The 22,221-nt window shown below is 36.9% G+C and overlaps 1 protein-coding gene across 1 annotated transcript in view; it reads left to right on the top strand.

The window, feature by feature from the left end:
- The window catches only part of TMEM67 (transmembrane protein 67), a 56,261-nt gene that overhangs the window by 14,692 nt on the left and 19,348 nt on the right, over positions 1 to 22,221 (top strand). Inside the window, exons 7-15 of the mRNA XM_077876258.1 lie at positions 4,849 to 4,911; positions 6,260 to 6,414; positions 6,510 to 6,618; positions 7,365 to 7,451; positions 8,157 to 8,222; positions 9,911 to 10,067; positions 10,633 to 10,756; positions 12,256 to 12,361; positions 21,441 to 21,497. Coding sequence (XP_077732384.1) covers positions 4,849 to 4,911; positions 6,260 to 6,414; positions 6,510 to 6,618; positions 7,365 to 7,451; positions 8,157 to 8,222; positions 9,911 to 10,067; positions 10,633 to 10,756; positions 12,256 to 12,361; positions 21,441 to 21,497 — 924 coding nt within the window. The remainder of the gene's footprint in view (positions 1 to 4,848; positions 4,912 to 6,259; positions 6,415 to 6,509; positions 6,619 to 7,364; positions 7,452 to 8,156; positions 8,223 to 9,910; positions 10,068 to 10,632; positions 10,757 to 12,255; positions 12,362 to 21,440; positions 21,498 to 22,221) is intronic.

Genomic DNA, 22,221 nt, shown 5'->3' with positions numbered 1-22,221 from the left:
TGGAATAAGTCCTTAGTCTTTTCCTGCCTTTCATGAACTCCACAACTTTGAAGGTTACAGGTCTTACTTACAGTCTATCGGATGACTCTTGACCTGGGTCCATCCAGTTTTTCCTCATAATCAGGACATGCTTGGCAGGAAACCACAAAAACGATGTCCTGCTTTTCTCAGTGCATTGTACCAAAACAGAAGGCATGCAACATCCGTATGTCCTATCACTGGTGATGTTAACGTAGATCACCTGCTGTAAAGTCACCGTGTCTGCTACAAGGGTACCATTTTTCCCTTTGTAATTGGTTAGTATTTAGTGAGGACAATTTGCAAGATTATGCTTCATCTTCACAAAACATTAACAATAAGTTCAGTAACAGTAAGCTTTACTCTCCATCAGTTATGCTTGCCTTTATCAACCACTACTATGATGGTTGCCAAATGTTTCCATCATTCGTTCTACATTTATTAATTAACCTTCTACTGTAAGGAAGAATTTTCCCTTCTCCCCATATATATATTTATTTGTTTTTGTCAGTATAGATTAGTGGGTTCCTATTTTATTCAATTGGTTATAATCCAGTATATGCATTATTTGTTTTGGTGCTCAAATTGTCCTAGATTTAGCCATTGAAGCCCCTTCAAGTTAGCTCCTTTTCTTTTTTTTTTTTTCCCAAGTTATCGCCTATATCTTTTTTATATGTCTCCATCATTCTTTGAGGATTTCTTACCTTTCTGACACAGCAAGATTTCCAGGCTTATCTTATACTTTTCCTACCCCAGTCCTGGAATCAGACATTTTTTTTAGTTTTATTTTATTTTATTTTATTTATTTTCTTTTTTAAAATTTTACTTATTTAATTTTATTTATTTTATTTTAATTTTATTTGACAGAGTGAGTGAGTGTGAGAGATAGCACAAACAGTAAGGAGGAGTAGAGGGAAGAAGCAGGATTGAGGGAGAAGCAGACTCCCCACTCAGGTTATGATCTGAAGGTAGACACTCAACCAGCTGAGCCACTCTGGCACCCCATCAGCTATTTTTCTAAGATTTTCTGGAGTACAGTATTTAGAAACCAAGGTTACCATACTTAGAATGCCCTCTTAGGAGACAGAGCCAAAAAATATATACACACACAGTTAAATACATAAACACATCTATAACTATTTTTATATTTTGTATATATATTGAAGTAAATGAGTTCATACTGATACTTTCAACTCCAAAGCAATACTTCAGCATTCCTTCTAACATTTCCTTTTGACAGATTTTAAGTGCCTTCTCCAGTAGTGAGAAATCTTGGTCTCATCCTCACTTAACTTGTTTACCTGGTATAACAGTCTTTCAACCAAGCTACTCTTTTCCACACCACCTGCACGTCCTCCCTTCTTCACACCCCTGTGCAGTAGATCCATTGTAGACTTCTCTGTTAAGAAAAGGTGGGCAGGGAAAGGCAATTCCATTCTTAAAGTTCATCTGATTCAGTGAACGCATTTCATTTAAACATATGAATCTTGAACACTAACTGATGCTTTCCTAAGGACAAATTTAGAAACCTTGATTTTAAGTCGACTATTTTATAATTAGTGTTGAGACAGGTTCTGTGTAGTTATATGAGACATGTAAACAAATGTAGTCAAAATTCTGTGACTATCCTGGCCCAGTCCTCAGCCGGGCACCCTTGGCAGTTCACCTGTAGGTTGGTCAGGGCCTAAGGGACCAGTTCAAAATAAATCCACAAGATACTAGATGGATTGATAAACCAGAATGCATACTTATTAGTTTATGTTGTTCCTGTAATTGGCAGCTAGACTAAAGTACTTGTATTAACTTGATAATTTACACTCTTCCTAACTGGAAAAGTATACTTAGAACATGACAGATCAGATGTTTTTTGGATAATACAAAATTGAAACATAATTAGTTTTGTATAATTTTATGAGAGGCATTTAATCCCACTGTAGGAATGTACCTGCCAATCAGTAATAAAGAATTTCTATATACTTGAGTCAGTGTCTTCCCATTGTCTTTCGCTGAAGATAGTAATAGTGATTAGTGATCTAGCATCTTGGTTGTATGTTTTTCTCACTTTCATTTTGAAAATTTCAAAATCACAGAAGAGTTCAAAATACAAAACCATGACTATATATATATTTCACCAAGGTTAACCAGTTATTAATGTGATGCTGCATTTGCTTTATCTTTCCATGTGTATATAAAATGCATACATATACACACACACACTTTTTTTTCTGAGCAACTTGAAAATAAGTCATGGATGTATGACACTTCACTCCTAGGTATTTTATTATGTAGCTTCTAAGAACAAGGGGGCTTTTGTTGGCATCACAGCAAAGAAATTTAAAATTAATGTAATAGAATTACCTGATACATCGTTCATATTCAAATTTCCCCTCTTGTTCCAAGAATGTCCTTTATGCCTGCCCTCTCCCCTTTTTGCAGGCACATAGTGGGGAGGTGAGAATCCAAGAATCCATTTAAGGATCCCACACTGCAATTAATCTTTTAATTTTCTTTAATCTAGACCCTATTCTGTTTTGCTTTTATGGGTTTTTGTCATTGTTTTTGCTGTTGTTTTATGCCATTGCATACAGAGTCAAGGCCAGCTGTCATGTAGAGTATCCCGCATGTAGACATTTCTGATTGTTTTCTCATGATTAAGATTCAATGAAACATCTTTTTTGCAAGAATATGATATAGGTGTTGTATACTGCCATTGCATCATAACAAAGAGCACAACATGTTAAGTGCTCCATTTCCTGGTGAAGCTAAATTCAGTGGCCAGGTCACCATGGTATCTTCCACTTCTCTTCATTGTAAAGGTACTGTGATTAATAAGTTAGTCTGAAATTTTAATTTGGCACTGTGTAAATACCCATTTTAATGGCCATTGATAAGCCAGCCCGTGCCTGAGTCAAGTTTTAAATTGGTCATTTCACAGTGATTTCACAGTTCTCTTATTCCCTCTACACTTACTAGTTAGCAATCTTCTGTAAAGAGTGCTTTCCTTTCTCTCTGCTTTTTTTTTGTTTTTACTTTATTGTGAACTCATGAAATCTTTGTTTATTCAGTGTGTTATAATTGTTTACTATTATTTTTTTTTCAAAGCTCAAATTGTCCTAAATTTTGAGAGATCTCCTGTGTTATTTGGACATGTCTCCATCAGTCTTTTTGTACTTTGTTGGTTTCTCTATACCATGTTCCAGGCTCAACCAATATAATTTTTTTTTTAATTTTTATTTATTTATGATAGTCACAGAGAAAGAGAGAGAGAGAGAGAGAGAGAGGCAGAGAAACAGGCAGAGGGAGAAGCAGGCTCCATGCACCGGGAGCCCGACATGGGATTCGATCCTGGGTCTCCAGGATCGCGCCCCGGGCCAAAGGCAGGCGCTAAACTGCTGCGCCACCCAGGGATCCCCCAATATAATTTTTAATAGTTACCGAACACTCTCATTAATGTACTGAAATTTATATAATAGTAGTACCTTTGAATATTTAGGTTTTCTGTTATTAATAATATTGCTATCAACCATTTTATGCACATAGATATGTTTTTCCTTTTGGAGAGATTATTTCCTTAAGCTAAGTTTCCTAAGTGTTTCTAAACTCCTGGGTTAAAATGTGTAGATATAACTTTGTGAAAGGATCATACATCTTTAACATTGCCACTAGAATAGTCCATGGGTTTATTTTATACAAATTTCCAAGCACCATTGTAACTGCTTTCCATTTTTACTAATTTTTTAATGTGATCTGCGGTCTTATACATACATGTGAGTTTTTTCATAAAAAGGGAGAATTTTTGCTTCTTGAGAGATGAAAATAATGACTTATAATTTTATTTTTGATAGCTTTGGTACCATGTTCCATATAATTTGGTGTTATCTCCTCTGTACATGCATGTCCAGAAGATATACTCTGAATGGTGTTTCTCAGTGTGTCATTTTTTAGCAAGATGTTCAGATAAGCTTTAAACCAGTGGTTCTTAGCCAGAGATTTGTATCTGCAGCTTTCAGAGCACATGCATGCTTTGGTCTCGTCTTGGAGATTGATTTGGAATACAGCCAGGCATTTTCTGTTCTTAGGAAATTCCACAGGTGATTCTGATGTTCATCATTGTTTGAGAATCACCACTTTGGAGATTTTAAATATTGGTTATTCTGTATATCCCCGATTTCCTGTTGCTTAAAAATCATTCATAAATATTTGTCTTTTATTACTTGCCAATTTAATGCAGTATAATAATCCTAAATCAGCAATGTTAACAATGAAATACTGAATCAGTATCTAGGTTTTCTTCTATATTTTGCCATTTTGTTGTTTCTCGTATTACTAAAATGGGCGTTTATTTTTTTTGGATTATAGACACTCTTTGTTTCCTTATATCTTTTGCTGAAGTGACATGATTTTGCAGTGCAGTCCTTATTTGTGATAACTGAATTTGGTTAGAATTAATTCTTATAGTCCCATTAAAACTATTTTCTGGTAACACTGAGAAAGTAATAGTAGATATTTCCCATTGGAAAATATGCACATTAATGTTTTTCTAGCAATGTAGGTAAGAAATCTTCATTTGCATTTAAAACTAAAACTTATCTTGTGGTGCATGGGTGGCTCAGCCAGTTAAGCTTCTACCTTCAGCTCAGGTCATGATCAGGGTCCTGGGATCAAGCCCTGCATTGGGTTCCCTGCTCAGCGGAGAGTCTGCTTCTCCTTCTCCCTCTGTCCCTCCCCCTGATTGTGCTCTCTCTTTCTCTCAAATAAATGCATTTTTTTTTTTTAAATCTTAAAGTAAAAATAAAATTAAGAAACTGAAACTTCTCTTTTTGTGAACAGGGCATGTCTTTGACTTCAGAATGGTTTGCAAAGTATTTGCAGTCATCAGCAGCTGCTTGTTGGGTGAGTTTGAATTTTTTAAAAATAATTTTATTTCATTTTGAAGAATTGTGCCACCGTTTTTTTCTTCAGATAATAAAAGTCTTCTAAGTAGATATATCTCCATGGTCATATTCTATAGGAAGAATAGGCCATTTCTAGTGGAAAGAAAATATACAAAATTGAATGTCTTCAAGGTTGTTCAGCTGGAATTGAGTGTTAGGGGAAGGTGATTCATACTGTCACTTAGTACATATTTATTAATAATCTGCTGTGTTCCAGGCCCTATTCTCAAATCAGGTAATATATTTCAGAAAAAGACAGGAAAAAAATCCCTCATGGAATTATATTCTAGGTAAATGCAGGCAGTTCTAAGTGCTATGAAGACAAATTAACCAGGATAAAGAGCATAGAGAGTGACAGGGGTACTATTTTATATAGGGTGGTCAGGATAGGTATCTCTGTGTGTGATACCTGAACAAAGTTCTGAGGAAGTGAGAGCCACAGCAAATGCAGAGGTTCCAAAGCAGGAGTTCTCTGGTATGTTCATGCTTAATAAACAGGAAGGGGGCTAGAGCGGCCAAAGCCGAGTGAGTGATGAAAAGTGGAGAGATGAATTTGGGGATGCAGGGGGTGGCCATGGTGAGAATGTGGAGTTTACTGCAAGGGGGATATATGTGCTGCCAAAGCAAGTGCTGCAATGAGGATAGAAGGATTTTGTGCAAAGGAAAATATGATTGAACTTCAGGTTTTGAAAGGATCACGAGCATGGAGAAGAGATTTTGCAGAAGCAGGGAGACCAGGCAGGAGAGTATTACAGTAATCTGAATGAGAGGTGGTGGACCCACGGACAAGAGTGGTAGCGTGGAAATGAGAGAAGTTCAGTTTCTGGATATACTGTGAAGATTGAGCCAACAGGATCTACTGAGGAGTTGGGTTTGGGAAGGGAAAGAAGATCATTGTAATGTTTAACTTGAATAACTCGTAAAAATGGCATTGCCTCTTCCTGATACGGAAAACTGAGAAGTTTAAGGGGTGAACTCAACAATTAGTATTCTTTTAAATAGAGTTATTTTACTTCATAGTTTTTTTAAATGTCACGCTATGTTTTTAGTTCTTTTTTTTTTTTTAGTTCTTTATTCAGTTGCTTATCTTTATAGTTTCACCTATAACTTACAATTAAAATGCCCACATTATTCATGTAGAGAGTTCTTTTTTACTTAAATTAGAGGAAAGGTATTAAAGAGCAAAAGAATATTGCCAAAAAGAATTTGTAGACTAGGTACAATTAAAACCAAGCATAATTTTTATATGAGTTTTTGCTAGAGTATTAAAGTCCATGTTACATCTCTTTGCCATGGTTCCCTCCTAGGTGTATGCCAACCTAACATCCTGCCAAGCTCTCGGAAACATGTGTGTGATGAACATGAATTCTTACGACTCTACCACTTTTGATGCATGCCGACTGTTTCAGGTTATCTTTGAAAATACTGCTGGACTGCGCACTGTTCACTCTGTTTCATTTTGGTAAAGATACCCTGATTGTTGAATTGTCATTTTAACCAGATTGAGTGCAGTTCCTTTTGGTACCCCATTACTAAAACAACTCTAATTGTTTACAGGAGACAGAATCTTCCATGGCTGTTCTATGGAGACCAGCTGGGATTAGCACCTCAAGTACTTAGTACCACACCTCTTCCTACAAATTTCAGTTTTAAAGGGGAAAACCAGGTATAAGTCACTAGATTTTTAAAGAACAACTGTATTTTGATTTCTCATTTTAAAAGGTCATAAGAATGTTATTAGTCATAATTCTTGATTCTTTAGGTTGTTTTTTAAAAATGTGATTATTAAACCTAAAAATCAGGTGCTTATAGGAATTAAACAGTATAGCATTTTGCAGTCTTACCAGTATATGGATACCTCTGGATTATGTGGTTGTGGCGGCAAGTAGCGCTCGTGGGACTGAGAAGGTAGTTTATGTCACCAAATGCCAGATAAACTCAGGCCTTCTGTATCTCTGCATGTTTAAGAAGTGCTTCTAAAGATTGATTGGGACTCTGTGCCATTTCCTGAGCATTTCACAGGTCCAAATTTTTACTTTCAGCTTTTTGAGCTTCTAGAAAGATGGACTAGATTATTCTCCCCCGCAGTCACTCCCTCACTCTTCTATACAAGTGCATGCACTTGCGCATGCACATACACACATAACAGGTTTCAGAGGAGGTTATCTGTCACTAGCATTGCCATCAGTTCTGGAATAATAGTTTTAATGCAAAAATATAGTTCATTTATTTTTAGGTGTGTTTAATCATAAAGATACTTAGATTAATTTTGCTTAAAAGTAAAGATAGTTGTATTTGATATTTGATCTCTGGGAAAAGAAAGGATTAGTCAACAATGAATATTTCTTTATAAAATACTGTATTGCTTCTTGCATATGTGACATTATTTTATTCTTATTTTCATTTAATTAGAATAGAAAACTGAAGTTCGTTGCTGCTTCCTATGATGTAAGAGGAAATTTTCTTAAGTGGCAAACTTTAGAAGGAGGTGTTTTACAGGTAAGCATACTTCTAGCTAAAGAATTACTAATGTGCCTTACTTTTGCCTCAGGCAAAGATGAGGAAAACTAGGTATGTACTAGATTAGAGCATCACTTGCATGCTCTAGTTGATTCTTTTCTAGTGCTTTAAATAAGAATTTCTTCAAAGTAGAGGATCATTGGGGAAGAGGGGGGAAAAGTAAAACAAGATGAAATCAGAGAGGGAGACAAACCGTAAGAGATTCTTATTCCCAAGAAACAAACTGAGGGTTGCTGGTGGGGAGTGGGAGGATGGGGTAACTGGGGGATGGACGTTAAGGAGCGCATGTGATGTAATGAGCACTGAGTGTACTCTCTATCTCTGAAACCAATACATTATGTTAATTAATTGAATTTAAATTAACATTTTTTAATTTTAAAAATAAATAGGTAAATGAATAGTAGCAATAAATAATCAAAAAAAAAGCAGAACATGAGATGTGAATACTGCCGTGTTTATGTGCATCTTTCTTTCCTAATGACATTCGAGTATAAGATAGGCTGCTCTTAAAAGATAACTTGCTTTCCAAAAAAAAAAAAAAAAAAAGGAATTTCTTAAAACTACTTTAAATAGTATTATATAAAGCATATGTTATGTCGGGGTTTAAGAACTCTTGACTAAACCCCAATCAAGCAAAAAAAACATTATTCTGAAATATTAATCAGTTGTGGTTTTTTTCTATAGCTTTGTCCAGACACAGAGACAAGACTGAATGCTGCTTATTCTTTCGGAACAACCTATCAACAAAATGTAAGTTTGAACTATACTAGTCTATATTTTAGCTTCATTTTTCACATCAACAGTAATTGGAATCATCTTTGAATTTTCAAAATGTTTCTTAATAATAATGAATAATTTCACTTATAAAATTTTTTAATAATTTGGGTGCAGAAAGTCTTACCTTGTTTTCTGTAGAGTTTAAATACCATCTACTGTAAGATTTTCATATTTTTTGTTCATTTACTTCTAGCCATATAGGTTTTAAAAATATATTCTAAGCATTTTAAAATAAAGTGAAAACATTATTTTTAGTGACTAATAAAAATGTTACTCTCACCTCCCTCTACCCCCGCCCCAGTTAACAAGTACAAAGGCTACTTTTTCTCTCCTTCCATACTTTTTCTTCCTCTATCCTCCCTGACTTTCCTTCCTTTGGAAACCCAGTTTTGAAATTACAGTATGATACAAAGGAATATTATGAGTCCTTAAACTTTTGAAAGACATTGACTTGTCTACAAAAATACTTCTTGAAAAAATGCATATACACACACCATAGAACAGAACTGTGATGAAAATGTCATCATGGAAACTAGATTGGAAGACAATAAACACTTTCTTTTTGACAATAAACATTTTTAACAGTGGTTATCTCTGCATGGTGGGATTACAAGTGACTGGTTTATTTTATATTTTCCAAGTCCTCTATCATGAACATGCGTTTACTTTTATTATCATATATGAGTTATGTATTATTTAAAAAAAAAAAAAAAGAACCGTTATGTGTTTACCGTGAGTCAGGAGAATCAATCCTGGTTAATGCCTGCTGCTGGATGCTCAGCATTTTACCCTTGTTATCTCATTTCATCTGTAAAATAGCTATGAGATACATATCATTCATTATCTGTGCTTTGGAGTTGAGGAAATGGTGCTCAGGGAGATTGGGTAATTGACTTAAGGTCTTGCATCAGGTAAATTGTGGAGCCAGTGTTCTATTATGCTTGAAATCCCTGGGTTTTCCATTCACCCTGGCTGCCTCTGAAGTAGTTTACAGCCTAGTAGAGAAAAGAGTTACCTAGACAAAGAATTGCAAAGAATGGGGAATGTGGTGTGTACAAGGTACCATATTGACACAAAGGAGGAGTCATCAGCAGTTCCTGGGGAAGTACTAAAAGACTTCTCAGAATGAGTGATGTTTGGGCTTATAGAACGAATATGAGTTTACCAGTGAAACACAGTGGGGAAGGGAATGTCAGGCAGGAACGTTTGCAATGTCAGAGAGACGTAGAATAGCATTGTGTATTTAGGAACTGCAAGTAGATTAGTTTGAATGGACTTTAACACTGTAGGGAGCAGTGGGAGATAAGCCTGACTCTTTTAAGGGAATCACAGACAACATTGTACATCAGGAGAAAGAATTAAGACCTCATCCTATAGGACAGTAGTTTTTAAACTTTTTCCCTAATGTACGCTTCAAGTTGAGAATTAAGGCATACCCTCTCCAGCTGTGTTGTAGGACAAGAACTAGGCAGTTCTTTACTCTTACTTTTTTGGCCCTTAAAAGAGTCATTTATGGTATCCGTGTTTTAGAAGGCGCATTGAAATGCATATAAACAAGATAGTTTAAAGATACTTTATTTTACAAAATTAAAAAACACTTTAAAAGATACTAAATATGCTTTCTAATTGTCAGTGCTTTTATTTTTAATTTTATTTTCCAGTGTGAGATTCCTATCTCTAAGATCTTAACGGACTTTCCCTCTCCTGTATTTTATGATGTGTACCTTGAATATACTGATGAAAATCAGGACCAATATATTTGGGCCGTGCCTGTGTTAAACCTAAATCTTCAATACAATAAAATATTTGTGAACCAAGGTAAGACATCTGAGCTAAAAACCAATAAATAAGTCCAACAACGTGATAATTTAATAAATCATGGGTTATAAAAAAGGTTATGGATTTTCTCTTGTTATATGGTCTTATACAGTCTACCAAAAAGTAAAACAATAGGAGGGGCTGGTTTATTTAGACATTTGTACCAAATGTGTCAGGGTATTGTTTAAAAATTAATACTATCACCTAAGTATAAGCTGAGAAAAATTAGTAGAACTGAAAATTGGGGCTGCACTTCTTCAAGCTGTTCTAAAGCTGCTTTCCTGATAATTCATTTATTTTGTTCTCGTATCATTAAAATCTTTATTAGGTAATTTGCAGGGAAAATATCTTCTAAACAATCAGACCGTAGTCAGGTGAGGTAGGAAAAGCTATTACCAGGAATTTCTTACAGCAATAACTGCCTGTGCAGCCATCTTATCTAAAACAGAATGTACTGATTTTGTGTTTTAAATTTATTCAGTAAACTTCTCCTTGAGAGCCATCTTGAACAATTTGAAGGTATTTTTTTAATGCCACCTTTTTTTCTTTCTTTTTATGATAAAAGACAGTAGCTCTGGCAAGTGGCTTCTGACTCGGCGCGTTTTCTTGGTGGATGCACTAAGTGGACGAGAAAATGACTTAGGAAGTCAGCCAAGACTAATTCGAATTGCTACCCAGATATCACTGAGGTGAACAAACATGTTTTTCTTTTTTTTTTTTTTTTAAGATTTTATTTATTCATGAAAGACACAGAGAGGCAAAGCAGGCAAAGGGAGAAGCAGGCTCCATACGGGGAGCCCAATGTGGGACTTCATCCCAGGACCCCAGGATCACTGCCCTGAGCCAAAGGCAGATGCTCCAATGCTGAGCCACCCAGGCATCCCAAACATCTGTTTTTCTAAATTAAGCTTGGAGTGTACAGGAAAATGTTATAATGAAAGTATTTACTAGTAATTATCAAGAGGAAAACTATAAGGACAAGTGAATTGGAATAATATGTAAGTTTTTTTTTTTTTTTTAATCTGTGTAGATTGGTATGCACCAGTAGAAGTGAGGAGCTCCAAGGGAAGAATTATATCAGAAGAACCTGAGTTTTGTCAGAATTCATTCTCTGGCCCTGCTGAATTAGAATGGGTTGAAAGGTGGAGGGGAATTAAATAGCAGTGGGCTGAAATGGGAATGTTAGAAAGAGCCCACCCAGTGTTTGCAATGAGTAGGCCTCCTGTGTGTTTTCACCTCCTTTCATAGCTACTGGTCTGGGTTGGCCCAGATTAACTATCGACACCTCCCTCTTCTTAGGATGTCTTAATGATGACCCTACTGTAAGAGTAGTGCCATGCAGCTCTTCTTTCTGTTTTCAGTGTGAAATTGCTACCTCTAGATCGTAACCGACTTTCCCACCCCCATATTTTTTGGTGTACTTTGAACGCTGGTGAGGATCAACACCATCATCTTATGCACTTCAAAGTGCACTTTGAAGCACTTTAATAAACCTTTTTTCATTGTTATTTCATTCTGATTTTCATCTCAGTCTTATGAGATATAAGTGGTACAGAAGCCTTTATATCTTGATGAAGTCCAAATGTACTGTGTTTTTATTTAGCATTCCCTTAATCTACTAATGTAGTATCACTTGTAAAAATGAAATTGGATCTAGTCAGGTCTGTGATTGTGGTGAAACCATGCCAGCCCCTAGTGTTTGGCACTTTCCTTTTTGAATTTACAAATTATACCATGCATTGAATTCAGCAAAATGCACTCCACTATGTGCCATAAATTGTACTAGATATGACACACATTATTTTGTGAAGAATTCACCTCTCTTTTTTTTATTGAATTTAGATTTGCCAACATATAGTGTAACACCCAGTGCTCATCCCATCAAGTGCCCCTCCTCAGTGCCCATCACCCACATCTTTCTCTTTTGAAAATCAAAACCTCAGAGATGGTTCACAATACTTCAGTGATTTCATTTGTAAAACTTAAGATAGCTTGTGTTGCTATCATTAGTTTATGTTTGACCTTCCCTAGTCCTTATTAACTGGTTAGTTCTGAGATCACAAGATCACCAAGACTATCCATATTAAAAAAAAGACAAAAACAAAAAAAGAAAACCAACCAGTAAGTTAACTGAATGCTTAAAGACTTAGATATCTTTATAACTAGAAATGTATTTTCTCATAAACAGCATCCACCTTGTACCTAATACAAAAAATGGAAATATATACCCTCCTTTAATTACCATTGCGTACAGTGACATTGATGTCAAAGATCCCAACAGCCAGTCTGTGAAGGTGAGTCCCGTGCTGTTCAGTGCCTCTATGTCTGTTAATGGAATATTGATGCAGTTTACATTATGGGCAAAGGCTTTTAGTCCTTTTTCAACTTTTAAATAAATGCTGTATGTAATATAGTCAAGTCTTAATTACTTTACATTTTTAGGTTTTATTTAAATTCAATTAATTAATGTATAATGTATCATTAGTTTCAGAGGTAGAGGTCAGTGATTCATCAGTCTTACATAACACCCAGTGCTCATTACATCACATGCCCTCCTTAATGTCCACCACTCAATTACCCCATCCCCCCATCTCCCATTCCCACTAACAGTGTATGAGGGTTCCCCTTTCCCTGCATCCTTGCCAACATCTAATTCTAGCCATTCTAACTGGTATGAGGTGGTATTTCATTGTGGTTTTGATTTGTATTTCCCTGATGCCGAGTGATGTGGAGCATTTTTGTGTGTGTCTGTTTGCAATCTGGATGTCTTCTTTGGAGAAATATCTATTCATCTCTTCTGCCCATTTCTTGATTGGATTGTTCTTTGGTTGTTGAGTTTGATAAGTTCTTTATAGATCTTGGAAACTAGCCCTTTATGTGATACGTCATTTGCAAATATCTTCTCCCATCTGTAGATTGTCTTTTGGTTTTGTCACCTGTTTCCTTTGCTGTGCAAAAGCTTTTTGTCTTGACGAAGTCCCTATAGTTCATTTTTGCCTTTGTTTCCCTTGCCTTTGGAGACCTGTCTAGGAAGGAGTTGCCGTGGCCAAGGTCACCAAGGTTGCTGCCTGTGTTCTCCTCTAGGGTTTTGATGGGTTCTTGCCTCACTTTTAGATCTTTCATCATTTTGAGTCTGTTTTTGTGTGTGTTGTGAGGAGATGGTCCTGTTTCATTCTTCTGCATGTGGCTGTCCAATTTTCCTAACATCATTTGTTAAAGAGACTGACTTTTTTCCACTGGATATTCTTTCCTGCTTTGTCGAAGATGAGTTGACCGTAGAGTTGGGAGTCCATTTCTGGGTTGTCTATTCTGTTCCATTGGTCTATGTGTGTGTTTTTATGCCAGGGCCATACTGTCTTGATGACTACAGCTTTGTAATAATCATGAAGTCTGCAGTTTTGATGCCACCAGTTTTTGTTTTCCTTTTCAACATTCCTTTGGCTATCCAGGGTCTTTTTGGTTCCATACAAATTTTAGAATTATTTGTTCCAACTCTGTGAAATAACTTGATGGTATTTTGGTAGGGATTGCATTGAATGTATAGATTGCTCTAGGTAGCATAGACATTTTAGCAATATTTGTTCTTCCAATCCATGAGCATGGAATGTTTTTCCATTTCTTTGTTGTCTTCCTCAATTTCTTTCATGAGTGTTCTATAGTTTTCTGAGTATAGATCCTTTGCCTCTTTGGTAGATTTATTCCTAGGTATCTTACGGTTTTTGGTGCAATTGTAAAGGGAATTGACTCCTTCCTTTCTCTTACTTATGTCTCATTGTTAGTGTATAGAAATGCAACTGGTTTCTGTGCATTTACTTTATATCCGCCACTTTGCTGAATTCCTGTATGAGTCTACCAATTTTGAGGTGGAGTCTTTTGGGTTTTCCACAGAGAGTATCATATCATCTACAGAGTGAGGGTTTGACCTCTTAATGATTTGGATCCCTTTTATTTCTTTTTGTTGTCTGGTTGCTGAGGCTAGGACTTCTAGTACAGTGTTGAACAGCAGTGATGATAGTGGACATCCCTGCTGTGTTCCTGACCTTAGGGGAGAAGTTCCCAGTTTTACCCCATTGAGAATGATATTAGCTATGGGCCTTTGTATATGGCTTTTATGATATCAAGGTATGTTCCCTCTGTCCTTACGCTGTGAAGAGTTTTAGTCAAAAAAATATGCTGTAGTTTGTCAAATGCTTTTTCTGCATCTATTGAGAGGATCACATGGTTCTTGTCCTTTCTTTTATTAATGTGATTGTGTCACATTGAGTGATTTGTGGATGTTGGACCACCCTTGCAGCCCAGGAATAAATCCCGCTTGGTGGTGGTGAATAATCCTTTTAATGTACTGTTGGATGCTGTTGGCTAGTATTTTGGTGAGAATTTTGGCATCTATGTTCATCATGGATATTGGTCTGTAATTCTCCTTTTGGGTGGGGTCCTTGGTTTTGGGACCCGGGTAATGCTGGCCTCATAGAACAAGTTTGGAAGTTTTCCTTCCATTTCTACTTTTTAAAACAGCTTCAGAAAAATAGGTATTAATTCTTCCTTTAATGTTTGGTGGAAGTTCCCTGGGAAGCCATCAGCCCTGGATTCTTGTTTGTTGGGAGAATTTTGATTACTGCTTCATTTCCCTGCTAGTTATGGGTCATTCAGATTTTCTGTTTCTTCCTGTTTCAGTTTTGGTAGTTTATACATCTGTAGGAATGCATCCATCTCTTCCAGATTGCCTAATTTGTTGGCATATAGTTGCTCATAACACGTTCTTATAATTGTATTTCTTTGGTGTTGGTTGTGATCTCTTTCATTCATGATTTTATTTATTTGGGTCCTTTCTCTTTTCTTTTTGATAAATCTGGACAGGAGGGGTTTATCAATCTTACTAATTCTTTCGGAGAACTAGCTCCTAGTTTCATTGATCTGTTCTACTGTTCTTTTCGTTTCTATTTCATTGATTTCTGCTCTAATCATTATTATTCTTTTCTCCTGCTGGGATTAGGCTTTATTTGCTCTTCTTTTTCCAGCTCCTTTAGGTGTAAGGTTAGGCTGTGTATTTGAGATCTTTCTTGTTTCTTGAAGGCTTGTATTGCTATATACCTCCCTCTTAGAACTGCCTTTGCCACATCGCAAAGATTTTGAATAGTTGTGTTTTCATTTTCATTTGTTCCCATGATTTTTTAATTCTTCTTTAATTTCCTGGTTGACCCACTCATTCCATAGTAGGCTACTCTTTAACGTCCTTATATTTAAGTTCTTTCCAAATTTCCTCTTGTAATTGAGTTCCAGTTTTAAAGCAGTGTGGTCTGAAAATATGCAGGCAGTGATCCCAGTCTTTTGGTACTGGTTGAGACCTGATTTGTGACCCAGTATGTGATCTGTTCTGGAGAATGTTGCATCTGCATTTGAGGAAAATGTGTATTTTTTGCTTTTAGGATGGAATGTTTAATATATCTGTCGAGTTCATCTGGTCCAGTGTGTCATCCAAAGCCCTGTTTCCTTGTTGATCTTCTGCTTAGATGATCTTTCCATTACTATGAGGGGTGTTAAAGTCCCCTACTATTATTGTGTTATTGATGTGTTTCTTTATTTTTGTTATTGTCTTATATAATTGACTGCTCCCATGTTAGGGGCATAAATATTTACAATTGTTAAGAGTTTCTTGTTGAAGAGACCCTTTAATTATGATATAGTGTCCTTCCTCATCTCTTATTATGGGTCTTTGGCTTAAAATCTAATTAGTCTGTTATAAAGATTCCCACCACAGCTTTTTTTTTTTTTTTTAATGTCCATTAGCATGATAAATGGTTTTTCAACCTCTCACTTTAAATTTGGAGGTGGGCAACCACTGTGGCTCAGTGGTTTAGCGCCGCCTTTGGCCCAGGGTGTGATCAAGTCCCATGTCATGTTCCCTGCATGGAGCCTGCTTCTCCCTCTGCCTAAGTCTCTGCCTCTCTCTCTCTCTCTCTCTCTCTCGAATAAATAAATAAAATCTTAAAAAAAAAAAAAAACAGTTTAAAAAAATACATAAATCTGGAAGGAGGTATGTTTGGGCCTAAAATGAATCTTTTGCAGACAGTATCAATGGGTCTTGCTTTTTTACCCTGTGTCTCCTGATTGGGGCATTTAACCCATTTACATTCAGAGTAACTATTGAAAGATATGGATTTAGTGCTGTTGTATTACCTGTAAAGTCATGGTTTCTGTATACGATCTCTGTTCCTTTCTGGTCTATGTTACTTTTGGGCTCTCTTTTCACTTAAAGGATCCCTTTTATTATTTCTCGTAGGGCTGGTTTGGTGACCACAAGTTCTTTTAGTTTCTGTTTATCCTGGAAGCTTTATATTTCTCCTTCTATTTTGAATGACATCCTACCTAGGTAAAGTGTTCTTGTCTATGTATTTTTCCCATTTAGCACCCTGAATATATCATGCCAGTCTTTTCTGGCATGCCAGGTGTCTGTGGATAGGTCTGTTGCCAGTTTAATGTTTCTAGTCTTGTAAGTTATGGGCCTCTTGTCCTGAGCTGCTTTCAGGACTTTTTCTTTGTCTCTGAGATTTGCTAGTTTCATTATATGTCAGGGTGTTGGCCTATTTTTATTGATTTTGATGTGGGTTCTCTGTGCCTTCTGGACTTGGATACCTGTTTCCTTCCCCAAAGTAGGGAAGTTCTCCCCTATAATTTGTTCCAATACACCTCTGCCTCGCCCTCTTTTTCCTCTTTTTCTATGATCCCATTTATTCTAATATTGTTTCATTTTATGGTATCACTTATCTCTTGAGTTCTCCCCTCTTGTTTCAGTAGTTGTTTATCTTTCTTTTTCTCAGCTTCTTTATTCTCCATCATTTGGTCTTCCATATTACTAATTCTCTTTTTAGCTTCATTTATCCTAGCAGTTAGAGCCTTCATTTTTTTATTGCATATCATTAATAGCCTCTTTTATTTCAACTTGATTAGATTTAGTTCTTTAATTTCTCCAGAAGGGGATGCTCTAATGTCTTCTATGCTCTTTTAAACCCAGCTATTATCTTTATAATCAGTATTTTGAACTCTAGTTCTGACTTCTCACTTGTGTCAATACTGATTAGGTCCCTGGCAGTCAGTACTGCCTCTTGTTCTCTTTTTTGAGGTGAATTTTTCCATTTTGTTATTCTGCCCAGAGAAGAATAGATGAACGAGAGAACAAACTACTAAAATGGTAACAACGACCCTAGAGAAATATACGCTAAACAAATCAGAAGAGACCCAAAACTGAAAAAAAAAGAGAGAGAATATAATCAGACAGGTGAATAGAATAGAGCAATAGGCTAAATCCTGTGTGTATTTTATTCCATCTGCTAGAATATTAGATCCCAAAATTGTAATGAAAGAACATATATGAAAAAAATTAAATACAATGAAAGGTTAGAATGTAGTTATAAAAATGAATATTAGAAGGAAAAAAAGGAAGGAATGTAAACAGGTGAACAGAACAGAGCAATACACTATATCCTGAGTGTATTTTGCTCAGTTTATTAGAAGAAGCTACATCTCAAAATTGTAAAGGAAGAAAAACATATATATACAAAAATAAAATTAAATACATTAAAAGGATAGAATGTAAAGATGAAAATTTAAAAAGACTTTAACAAAACAGAAAAAAAAAGAAGAAAGAAAAAAAACCTGAATATGATCATACAGGTAAAGAAAACAGCCATACACTAGATTCTGGGTGTATTATGTATGATTTGTTAGAAGAAACTCCATCCCAAAATTGTAAAGAAAGAAAAACTTACATATATAAAAAAAATTAAGTACAATGAAAGGATAGAATATAACTGTAAAAATGAAAATTAAAACAGATTTTTAAACAGCATTGATAAAATAAGAAATTGGTTGAAAAGGAAAGAGAAAAAAATTAAAATTAAAAGACTCAAGTATCATGAGAAAAAAGAACTCCATGAATTCTATAGGCTCTATTACCCGGTCAGCGCTGGCATTTTGCAGTTCTCAGTGATCTGAAAGTGGTGGCCTCCCAGTCTCCAGTCCTGGAGCCAAGAGCTCGGGCCACCCTCCTCAGTGCACCCGCAGGGAAAAGCAGTCAACCACGCCTGTGTCTGGGGCCTCTGGCTGCACCGTGTGCTCGCCCAGCCTGTGAGCGAGCATTTCTGCCTCAGGGATGCAACCCCCTTTTGAGTCTCAGAGCCCTGCAGACTCCTGCAGCTCGCTCTCCCCTCGCTCTCCCAGGGGAGCCGGGGGCTTGATGGTTCTGCGGTTTGCTGAGCCCCTGCTTAGAGAGCAGTGGTGTGGACTGTGCCTCCGTTCTCTGTTCATGGCAACCCGAGCTGCAAGGCCCCTCCTGGGCTCACTGGTTGCAGCTGGCTTCCCTGCCCCATGCCTGGGGACACTGCCGCACCCAGGCAGGCCGGGCTTCCTGTGACTTCCAGGATCCTGAGATCACACTGCTCTGCTTAGGATTCCGCTCCTACTTCACTGCCTGAGCATCTTGCAGGCAGGGCCGTTCCTCTCTGGAGCTGACTTTTAAAAGATCTGATTTTGCGTCTGGATGCTATATCACTTTCCAGTAACCGGCTGCCAGCCCGCTGTTTCTCTTCCCATATATCGCCTCGGATTCACCTCTCCGTACCTCCTACCTTTTAGAAAGTGGTTGCTTTTCTATTTGTAGAGTTGCAGCTGTTCTTTTCTTAGATCTTCAGTTGAGTCTGCAGGTGTTCAGAATGATTTAATAGCTATCTAGCTGAATTCCTGGGACCTGTCAGACAAAACTAAGGTCTCCTACTCCTCCATCATCTTGGACTCCCTCCAGGTCTTAATTACTTTTTACTAATAATGAGAAAGGTGAGTTCTTGTGGATCCTTCAGGTGAAAAAGCAAGAATTAAGTTTTTCTCTAGACACCATCACTAGCAGTTTTTGGGCATCCCTGTTTGGGATCTTGGGGTATGCAGAGATGTGCAGCATCTGCCCCTGTCCTCTTTGGCCAACTTGCTTGCACTAAGATTTTGCTTCCTTGGTGAATGAAACCAGAAACTCAAATGTTCAGCAGGCACATGTGTTCTCTTCTCACCAGGCTTGCTCCCTGGATGGAAATACACTTCAGCAGGTAGAAAGAGTTTCATATTTTCTGTAGTTGGTAACTAGTAGTACTGAAGTGAAGTAGAGGATACAGTTTGGTCCTGCAGCCACGTAGTCTTCCGACTACTTCCTCAACTCAAAGTTAATACAGAACTAAAGGCCTCTGTTGCATGGGACGGCCTGTATGAAGGAGAGACCTCGTACACCCTGAAGATGGCCTATGCCAAAGGTAGCGAGCCTGGAACAGGCGGAGCACGCACGCTCAGTTCCTCCTCCCAACCTCTTGGGTCAGTGAAAGCCTCCCTGCTCTCAGGAGGGGTGTGTGACAGAGGGCTAGACATTGACACCAGAGGTAATCCTCCTATACTTTTTCCTCAGATTCCCTCTCTGGAAATGCGAGAGATGTTTAAACATTCCCTACCTACAAACTTCACTAATAGCTTTTAATTTCCACTATTTTGCTTTTCTGAATTTTCATGTTCTAGTTCTTACAGCCAGTACTTTTGGCTTCTCTATTGTGCTTATACTCAGCTGCTACTGGTTTCAGGCTTTCATTAAGCAGAAGGTAGGCACATAGCATTAACTTTCCTCTGAAAGATTTCACATCTTCATTTGTATGACCTAATTGGGTGTTAAAATTCATTTCCATTGCCTGAGCTTGTATGCACCATAATAGGAGGAGAGGAAAATCCGGAAACACGCTGAATAGCAAAAGGCTGCCTGGTTTAAAATTTCTTGGGTAACCAGGAGTACCTTTATTTTAAGATAAAATACTTCCAGTTAAAAACTTTTAACTATTTTTGTTGTTTAAAGTATTCCAAAGATGGTCTTGATAAAGTGGAAAATAATAGAAAAAGAATTGGGAGAATCATGAAACAATACTGATGACATCCACCCCAGGTTCGTTCTAAGTGTAGAATGTACAGTTCTTTCATCATTGCTTAATTTTTCATGAGAGCTTTTGCAAAAAATTTCCATTAGTTAATCATTCAGCTACATCTCTGTGCTCTTATCAATAGCAAATAACTTCCCCTCATCTTTTCTGAGCAGATCAGGACCATCCCTCAGATTTCCCCTCAGTTGAGTTTCCTCAGATTCCCCCTTTAATGCTTCAGAATCTCTGTTTCATTATCCTTCCTGTCTCCTGTTCCGGTTTTTAAGAACAAAGGGCCCTTCCTCCTTTCTTAAATTAATCTTCTACTGTGCTTGTTTGCAGTACTTTCTCCAATATCCTGTTTCAGCCCTAATCCCTTATTCAGCCAGCCCCTCTGCTGGGTCCTTTTCTCTGTTTTTCACAACTGTCACTTCTTCCCATGTTAAAAACAAAGGAAAACAACCAAACAATAAAACTTCCCTTAATTCCGCCAGCATTTCACCTTGCTATCCTGTATCTTTCCTTGATTTCCCAACCATTTATCTTTTCATTATATGCAGCCTGGCTCCAGCCATTTTGCTTCTTTATAAACCTCTTTCTTGGGATCCCTGGGTGGCGCAGCGGTTTAGCGCCTGCCTTTGGCCCAGGGCGCGATCCTGGAGACCCGGGATCGAATCCCACGTCGGGCTCCCGGTGCATGGAGCCTGCTTCTCCCTCTGCCTGTGTCTCTGCCTCTCTCTCTCTCTCTCTGTGACTATCATAAATAAATAAAAATTAAAAAAAAAAAAAAGATTGTATTAAAAAAAAAAAAAAAAAAAAAACCTCTTTCTTAAAGGTCAACAATGAATTCCACATGCGGTGGTTTTATTTCAACTTGACATTCATACAACATTTGACATTGTATTTCAAGACTTTTGAATCTCTGTTCTGTGATCTTGGCAAGACTTCAGTTATCTCGCCTCTCCTTCCTCTCACAGTCCTGTTTCTCTGCCCTTTACTGGTTGTTCTTTCCCTTCTTGTCTCTTAATATAGTGGTATCCCCAAGATTTTTGATCAGCCCGTTGAATAATCTAATCTGCCTTCTTAGAGTGCAGTTGTTGAGCCAGTTGCTAAATACAAGATTAGTCACATTCCTCAGTTATACAAACCTATCAGAAAATGAAATACCATTAGTTTGGCTTGATTGATATTAATGAACCTAATATCATTCCTAATGAATGAACCCCTCTTTCTTTAATATGTGTTCAAAAGGGATATTCAAAGCATCATGAATAATTCCTCAAAGTATTTCCATTTATGTATAAATAAGGGTCAACTCTAATAATATTGATAGATTAAAAATAATGGCATTTATATACAAATACATCTTTATAGTAAAAGTAGGTTTGTGTTATATAATTTCAGTATGGTTAATTTACTGTCTTTTAAATGACAGATTTCTTTCTCAGTCAAATATGAAATGAATCAAGGAGAAGCACAAGTCCAGACAGATGTAAGTTTATTTTAACTTGTTAAAATATCTATGGTATATTTCTTAATTTAAAAACGTTTAGATATACAGGGGAGTTGTCAAAATAGTTTTGCCATATATCCTTCAGCCAGTCTCCTCTAATGTTAACATCTTACATAAGCAGAGTGCAATCATCCCAATAAGGAAATTAATACTGATGTAATCCTATTAGCTGGTCTACATACTCTGAATTTCACAAGTTTTTTCACTATCCATTTTAGGACCCAGCCCAGGGTTGCATATTGCTTCCAGTGGTCATGTCTCCTTAATCTCCCTTAAATCTGTGACAGTTCCTCAATCTTTGTCTTTCGTAACCCCATCCACTTTTGAAGAGTACTGGTCAGGTATTTTGGCCTTCAGTTGGGTTTATCTGATATTTTCCCTTGATTAAATCAAGTTCATGTAGTTTTAACATAGATACCACAGATACGATGTTGTGCTCTTCTCAGTACATCATATCAGAGGGTACATGGTGTCAGGATGTCTTATTATTAATGATGTTAACTTGGGTCATATGCCTAAGGTAGTGTCTGTGGAGTTCTCCACTGTGTTTTTCCATTTGTAATTAAGTATCTTGTGGAGAAATACTTGAGAGGATGCAAATACTCTGCTTCTCATTAATCCTTTTGTTCTCTAATTTTAGTATCCAGTGATGATTCTCATCTATAAAAAGTATTACTGTATCATCTGCCTGATAATGATTTTT

Source organism: Canis aureus, chromosome 28 (genome assembly GCF_053574225.1).
Source record: "Canis aureus isolate CA01 chromosome 28, VMU_Caureus_v.1.0, whole genome shotgun sequence".
Lineage (NCBI taxonomy): Eukaryota > Metazoa > Chordata > Mammalia > Carnivora > Canidae > Canis > Canis aureus.
Note: the sequence above shows the minus strand (reverse complement) of the source record. Positions and strands in the feature narration are given on the sequence as shown.